Source organism: Formica exsecta, unplaced genomic scaffold (assembly GCF_003651465.1).
Source record: "Formica exsecta isolate Colony F162 unplaced genomic scaffold, ASM365146v1 scaffold90, whole genome shotgun sequence".
NCBI classification, from domain to species: Eukaryota; Metazoa; Arthropoda; class Insecta; order Hymenoptera; family Formicidae; genus Formica; species Formica exsecta.
Genome location: NW_021853667.1, coordinates 190,385 through 198,975, shown reverse-complemented (window position 1 = coordinate 198,975; position 8,591 = coordinate 190,385). Strand labels below are relative to the sequence as shown.

Here is an 8,591-nt window from a genome sequence, read left to right as displayed (position 1 = left end):
CAACAATAATAATAAATTAATTTATAATAGAAAATTATTTATAATCAAAATGTATAGCGTAACTATAATACATTCATTAGTTTAAAGATGATTGTTAAAAACTCAAAAAAAAAGTTTCTAAACCGATATAATCATTTGCTCCATGTCGAAATATGTGCTTTGTTTTTAAAGAAAATCAGATTTTATTTAGAATCATGCAAATCTTGTTTCAAAAAGTAAAAAATGTTAGAGATTGTTCTTTCTCAATATTCTTGGAAAATTATAGTATAAGTATAGTATAATTTATATGAAATAAAATATGTGAAATGACTGTCTGTTATTATAAGTACTCTCTTTTTTTTAGCACTCTGACATAACATTCCTCTGATTACAGATATGCCAAAACGGTAAATATTATATTCAATCAGGTGCTCTTTGTTCAATTCTTTGGCAGTATATTGGTATTATGTACAACTGTATATTATCTGTCAATACATATTATGGAATTCGAAAGTGCTACTTTGATAGTGTACACTTTCTGTATGTTTGTACAAATTTACATTTATTGCTGGTCCGGAAATGAAGTCATACTTAAGGTAAGTGATTATTTTATATTCTACAATTTATCTTAACAAATACATATATACACACATATTAATATACATATTCTTCGTGCGCAATAAAATAAATATAAAAACAATTATAATTTTTAAAAATTCAAATATTGTTAAAATGCCAAAATTCATCTTGTCTATCATCGATTCAGATTATATTCGTTCTCAGAGCGATTCCTATCATCCCATCATGCGGTGATAAAGAACATTATAAATGCTAAATTGTTATTACATATTATATAATTTGGATATATATAACTAAAATCGATAGAACAATATTGAGCCTAACTATTTTAACGATTAGACATGAGTCATGTAATAAAAATCAATAGAGCATCGAGGGTGTGAATAAAATATTTCTCTGGGACACATACCTGATTATCGAGCAAAAATATTGATATAAAAACTCTGCGTTACATAATAAAAATATTTGTGCTTAGTGTAGAAATCTGTTTATCAAATTTTATTGTAATTTGTAATTAATTAATAATTAATTAACAATCATTAATTTATAATTAATTTTTCTAGGTAATATATTGCCTACTGCATACGGTATAAGTGCAGAAATATTTTCAAAATATGCAGAGCTGTTAATAAATTAATGTGATATTGTCTCAAAATAATTATTTTATTTTTGATATTTGACGCAGAGTCAAAATGTAGGAGATGCGATATATCATATGGACTGGTCTCTGTTATCAGTCAACGAGAAGAAAGATCTGCTGATAATTATGATACGCGGTACTATCCCTATAAAGTTTACTAGCAGTTTCTTGATAACTTTATCTCTCCAATCTTATAGCAACGTTAGTGTCTCTATTATATTTATATTTGAAATAAAAGAAATGCTTGATACAATGAAAAATATAATTAAATTAATTAAATAATGAAATTAAAAATATATTGTAAACATTTGTATATATTGTATTGATGCATTTCGTCTACTGTCTTAAACACGGTTTAGAATCCTCGAGTTCTTAGTAAGTGTTACAATCTTTTATCTTTCCTTCAATTTTTCAGATTTTGAAAACTTCGTACTCGGTATTTAACCTGATGCAGTCGTAAGATACATTAAAGTAATCGAAAATGCGTAGTATTATAGCTTCTGTAGTAAGTCACTAACTGAAGATGTTAAAATTTCTTTGACAATATATATTTTTACCTCAATCTTATATATTTTTTATTAACGCGCGCGCGGATTTGTAAGAATATCAGCGCCTTCAGTATTTAACGTTATCATCTCCGTTCGCCTCTTTTTATTTTGAATGATGAAATTTGTTGATTTACTATACAATTTACTGTTTATGTTTACTATCGAGAATAAAAACTATTTACTCTGCAGCAAAACGCAACAAAAATATAATACACATTAAAGTATACAAATATGCATTTAATTGATGAAAAATTCGTCACCCAAGCTAACCAATATCCTTGCCAAATGTGTATTCTCTTTCCTATTTATTCAAATAGTTTAAATAATAAATACGCACACACACACAAACACACACACATATTAGAGAGCAGAAAATGCGAATTAATAATTTTGCAGTGTGCAGAGTAATATTTTACGTAATAAATGACATTAAACTTATCTATGAGAGATAAAACATAAGCGATAAAGATCGAAGATACAAGAAAAGAATTGGAATTATAGGCAAGGAACGTAAATGCAAGAAATATTTGTGCGATGCAATATATATAGCTATAATTTTTAAATTGAACGTAACTTCCCATTTATTCCCATCTCATGTATGTATTTTTTTAATTAACATACATATTTTTAACTGTACATACGATATTACTTTTGATGATATAATTAAATATGTTCCGGACACGAGATCTGCAGTCCTCATTCACGAATCGTAAATGTGGCGGTAAGTTAGAAGAGATACCAGTAATGACGTCAAGTCAGAGATGCGGCTATCAAGCTTCGAAGCGTCAAAGTGGATGCAGATGACGCGAGAAATATAAGTCCCACGAAAAAAAAAAAAATTCCGATGTATTCAATCTCGGATTCTCTCCTCTTCGAGGAAATAAATAATAAAATGCGTTTGAGTATGTTTGCCGCTTTTAACGTAAACCAAAGACAGTGTTAAAGGAAAGATAAGTGTTATTTATAATATTATAAAGATGCAAATACTTTCTCTAAATTTTTTAATGTATACCATTAGTGGTATATGGCAGCCTATCGAATGGTCATCGACTGGCGTTAAACTGTTATATAATGTATTTACTTTTATTGTACTAGTTTTGGAATATTCTTTAACATTAACCCAATTCATGGACATCGTTTTTGTTGTCAATAATATCGATGATTTCGTCGCCGATTCTTTAATGTTCGTGACTATGGTCGCTGTTTGTTGTAAAGCGACTATCGTCATAATACGTCGAAGTGCAATTATCGATTTAATACAAGCGTTGTTGAAAGAACCGTGTAAACCGCGAGAGAAGGATGAAGTAATGATACAAACGAAATTTGACAAGTTTATCAGGTAAATGTAATTGTTATCTCAATGATTCTCAATTTTAGTTAATACTGTATTAATTGTTTGTCATTTAAAAGATGTATGTACTATAATTTCTTTTTCTCGAAATAGTTAAATAACTTATAGTTCAATCTCTCTACCTCGCTTTTATAAAATAAATTGTTTACAAAAATGCAAATATTTTTCCTAATTTTTGTTGATGCATTTGCGGTATATAAGTTTAATATTAGTACATACCATTTCGGATATTCATGATTCCAATCAGCATCGGCAACTATCATTCCCATCATCTCCCTACGACTCCTTGACATTTTGCTGCTTTTTGTTGTGGTAATCATTTAATTATTATGCTTGAAGACGTAACTATAAAAATTGCAAATTAATAATATATAAAGAAAAAGGACAATATTTTCTAAGAAAATAATATTCTGTTTTTTATAAAAATATAGAATAGATATTACATAAAAAAACAAAATAGTTCGAAATATATTTCAAAAACTGTATCGCATTTTGTCTTTTTATCTCTCACAAATAAATAATGCTTAAAAGTATAAGACTTTATATAAAATATCTTATTTTTACAAACGTGCGCCCAGTTTGAAATTTTCGAAAGTCGTCTTCGCAAATTAATAGCTAACAAAACAATTAAATGTCTGGAATACTCGTCTGTTCCGCCAGATAACGGAAGACTAATAATATCGGAATACATACATCATCATCTCAGCATTTACAAGTTAGTCATATAAAAACAAATTCTTATTTTATGTAAATTTAACTCATGTTCTATTATATTATATTTTTATATTATATCTTTAAACATATTAATCTGTCATATCTATATAAATAGCTACTGTTTACAACAATAATAATTAATATTTATAATAGAAAGTTATTTATAATCAAAATGTGTAATGTAACTATAATGCATTCATTAGTTTAAAGATGATTGTTAAAAACTCAAAAAAAAAGTTTCTAAACCGATATAATCATTTGCTCCATGTCGAAATATGTGCTTTGTTTTTAAAGAAAATCAGATTTTATTTAGAATCATGCAAATCTTGTTTCAAAAAGTAAAAAATGTTAGAGATTGTTCTTTCTCAATATTCTTGGAAAATTATAATATAAGTATAGTATAATTTATATGAAATAAAATATGTGAAATGACTGTCTGTTATTATAAGTATTCTCTTTTTTTAGCACTCTAACATAACATTCTTCTAATTATAGATATGCCAAAACGGTAAATATTATATTCAATCAGGTGCTATTTGTTCAATTCTTCAGCAGTATATTGGTATTATGTACAACTGTATATTATATGTCAGCACATATTATGGAATTCAAAGGTGCTACTTTCATGGTGTACACTTTCTGTATGTTTATACAAATTTACATTTATTGCTGGTCTGGAAACGAAGTCATACTTAAGGTAAGTGATTATTTTATATTCTACAATTTATCTTAACAAATACATATATACACACATATTAATATACATATTCTTCGTGTGCAATGAAATAAATATAAAAACGATTCTAATTCTTAAAAATTCAAATATTGTTAAAATGCCATTTTGTCTATCATCGATTGAGATTATATTAGCTCTCAAAGCAATTCCTTTCATCCCATCATGCAGTGATAAAGAACATTATAAATGTTAAATTGTTATTATATATTATATAATTTGAATATATATAACTAGAATCGATAGAATAATATTGAGCCCAACTATTTTAACGATTACATAAGAATCATATATTAAAATCAATAGAGCATTGAGGGTGTGAATAAAAATAAAATGTCTCTCGGACACACACCTGATAGTCGAGCAAAAATATTGATATAAAATCTCTGCGTTACATAATAAAAATATTTGTGCTTAGTGTAGGAATCTTTTTATCAAATTTTATTGTAATTTGTAATTAATTAATAATTAATTAACAATCTTTAATTTATAATTAATTTTTCTAGGTAACATATTGCCTACTGCATACTGTATAAGTGCAGAAGTATTTTCAAAGTATGCAGAGCTGTTAATAAATTATTGTGATATTGTCTCGAAATAATTATTTTATTTTTGATATTTGACACAGAGTCAAAATGTAGGAGATGCGATATATCATATGGACTGGCCTCTGTTATCAGTCGGCGAAAAGAAAGATCTGCTGATAATTATGATACGCGGTACTATCCCTATAAAGTTTACTAGCAGTTTCTTGATAACTTTATCTCTCCAATCTTATAGCAACGTTAGTGTCTCTATTATATTTATATTTGAAATAAAAGAAATGCTTGATACAATGAAAAATATAATTAAATTAATTAAATAAGTAAATTAAAAATATATTGTAAACATTTGTATATATTGTATTGATGCATTTCGTCTACTGTCTAAAACACGGTTTAGAATCCTCGAGTTTTTAGTAAGTATTACAATTTTTTATTTTTCCTTCAATTTTTTCAGATTTTGAAAACTTCGTACTCGGTATTTAACGTGTTGCAGTCGTAAGATATAAAAGTAATCGAAAATGCGTAGTATAGCTTCTGTAGCAAGTCACTGACTTCAAATGTTAAAATTTCTTTGACAATATATATTTTTATCTCAATCTTATATATTTTTTATTAACGCGCGCGCGAATCTGTAAGAATATTGGCACCTTTAGTATCTAAAGTTATCATCTCTGTTTGCCTCTTTTTATTTTGAATAATGAAATTTGTTGATTTACTATCGAGTTTACTGTTTATGTTTACTATCGAGAATAAAAACTATTTACTTTGTAGTAAAACACAACAATAATATAATACACATTACAGTATACAAATATGCATTTAACTGATGAAAAATTCGGCTAACCAGCTAACCAATGTACTTGCCAAATGTTTATTTTCCTTCTTATTTATTCAAATGGTTTAAATAAAGATACGCACCACACACACACACACACACACACACACACACACACACATATACACGCACATTCATATACATAGAGAGAAAACAGAAAATGCGATTTAATAATTTTGCAAATGTACAGTGATATTTTACGTAATAAATGACATTAAACTTATCTGTGAGAGATAAAACATAAGCGATAAAGATCAAAGATATAAGAAAAGAATTGGAATTATAGGCATAAGAAGGGAACGTAAATGCAAGAAATATTTGTGCAATGCAATATATATAGCTATAGTTTTTAAATTTAACGTAACTTCTCATTTATTTCAATATCATTCCCCTCTCATTTACGTATTTTTCAATTAACATATATATTTTTACCTGTACATACGATATTACTCTTGATGATATAATTAAATGTTCCGTACACGAGATCCACGATCCTGATTCACGAATCATGAATGTGGCGGCAAGTTAGAAGAGATACCGGAAATGACGTCAAGTCAGAGATGCGGCTATCAAGCTTTGAAGCGTCAAATGGATGCAGATGATGCGAAAAATATAAGTTCCACGAAAAAAAGAAAAATCCGATGCGTTCACTTTCAGATTCTCTTCTCTTCGAGGAAATAAATAATAAAATGCGTTCGAATATGTTTGTCGCTTTTAACGTAAACCAGAGACGGTGTTGAAGGATTCGCGAAGAATGAGTTATTTAGATGTGATTGGTATAAAGCAAGAGCGTGAGACAAAATATGCAAACATGAATTCCACGGAAGCCGAAACCATGATGCATGTATATAGAATTCGTACATAAATACACATACGGAAATACTGATGATGACTGCCGAAATTTATTCTTGAGAATAGAAACACACACAGTCGGGCAAAAAGCAACTATACAAAACAGATATCGTAATATAAAATTGATATATAAAAAGTACCGCAGGATTGCAAGATGCAAACATCTACAAATATTTATACATGTGTACACATACATCCGTACACACATATACATATATTGAGTAGAAATACGTAACCATAAAACAATGCAATAGTTTTATCCGATATATATATAAACAATGATTTTGATTTGAACATTATTTAAAAAAGGAAGATATCACTTTTCCAATAGTATATCTGCGATATAATCTGTAAAAATATATTAGAGTTGCTACATAATTTTGCGGCACCCTCATCATACTTAGCAAGTAGATGTATAAGCATTTAACTTGGGAAACATTTAAATGTATGATATACATGTACATTTTATCCCTCGTCGTTTTGTACTTTTACATAATTAAGTCAAGCATGTGCAGAAATATATAGTTTTCTATTTGCTTGCTGCCGACAACATGAAAATGTACAAATATTTTATTCGATGAGAATATGACAATATGTTTGATTGCAAAGAACAACAACCTTCGATCGTTGCAAATAAAGCGACTGTGACTGCAGTATTCATATAAGCTGAAAATAACATACACTGTAATAAACGACTTTATACTGGGTTGCTAGTTACTTTAATTGACGGTTTTAGAATCTAAAAGCCGAAGCAAGCAGGTAGAGTCATACATAGTCTCCCGCAAGACATGCTCGACTATACATAGTTATAATTTAATTATCTTTCCGATAGCGAAATAAATTACGTTTGTGCCTCTATTCTGTGCAAAGCGAAAAAGTGCGTGACTAATATTTATACTTTACTCATATTATTTGCATTTACACATGTCACATACGTTGCATTAAAATTTAATAAGTTTTAAATCTCTCTTTTATAAGATAAGTCTTATTTATAATATTATAAAGATGCAAATACTTTCTCTAAATTTTTTAATGTATACCATTGGTGGTATATGGCAGCCTATCGAATGGTCATCGACTGGCGCTAAACTGTTCTATAATGCATTTACTTTTATTGTACTAATCTTGCAATACTTTTTAACATTAACCCAATTCATGGACATTGTTGTTGTTATCAATAATATCGATGATTTCGTTGCCAATTCTTTATTGTTCGTGAGTATGATCGCTGTTTGTTGTAAAGCGACTATCGTCATAATACGTCGAAGTGCAATTATCGATTTAATACAAGCGTTATTGAAAGAACCGTGCAAACCGCGAAACAAGGATGAAGTAACGAATACAAACGAAATTCGACAAATTTATCAGGTAAATGTAATTGTTATCTCAATAATTCTTAATTTTAGTTAATACTGTATTAATAATTTGTCACTTAAGAGATGTATGTGCAATAATCTTTTTATCTCGTAACAGTTAAATAACTTATAGTTAAATCTTTCTCTCTTTTATGAAATAAATTGTTTACAAAAATGCAAATATTTCTCTTCATTTTTTTTATGCCTTGGTGATATATAAATTTAATATTAGTACATATCATGATATTCATGATTCCAATCAGCATCGGCAAGTATCATTCCTATCATCTCCTTGCAACTCCTTGATTTTTTACTGCTTTTTGTTGTGGTAACCATTTATTTGCCATGCTTAAAGACGTAACTATAAAAATTGTATTAAATTAATAATTTATAAAGTAAGGAGACAATATTTTATAAGAAAAAAATATTCTGTTTTTTACAAAAATATAGAATAGATATA

The 8,591-nt window shown here is 28.0% G+C and overlaps 2 protein-coding genes and 1 pseudogene across 2 annotated transcripts in view; all 3 read left to right on the top strand.

The window, feature by feature from the left end:
* LOC115245016 overlaps positions 1 to 2,546 on the top strand; it is a 2,822-nt pseudogene extending 276 nt beyond the window's left edge.
* LOC115244988 (odorant receptor 22c-like) lies at positions 2,460 to 5,361 on the top strand (the record flags this gene model as incomplete). Its single annotated transcript, XM_029823034.1, has 5 exons — positions 2,460 to 2,467; positions 2,765 to 3,085; positions 3,657 to 3,812; positions 4,307 to 4,508; positions 5,173 to 5,361. Coding segments are annotated over exons 1-5 (876 nt in total), but the record flags the coding sequence as incomplete, so codon positions are not given.
* A 2,636-nt stretch (positions 5,362 to 7,997) lies between these two features.
* LOC115245054 (odorant receptor Or2-like) overlaps positions 7,998 to 8,591 on the top strand; it is a 7,899-nt gene continuing 7,305 nt past the window's right edge. The window contains exon 1 of the mRNA XM_029823131.1: positions 7,998 to 8,144. Coding sequence (XP_029678991.1) covers positions 7,998 to 8,144 — 147 coding nt within the window. The remainder of the gene's footprint in view (positions 8,145 to 8,591) is intronic.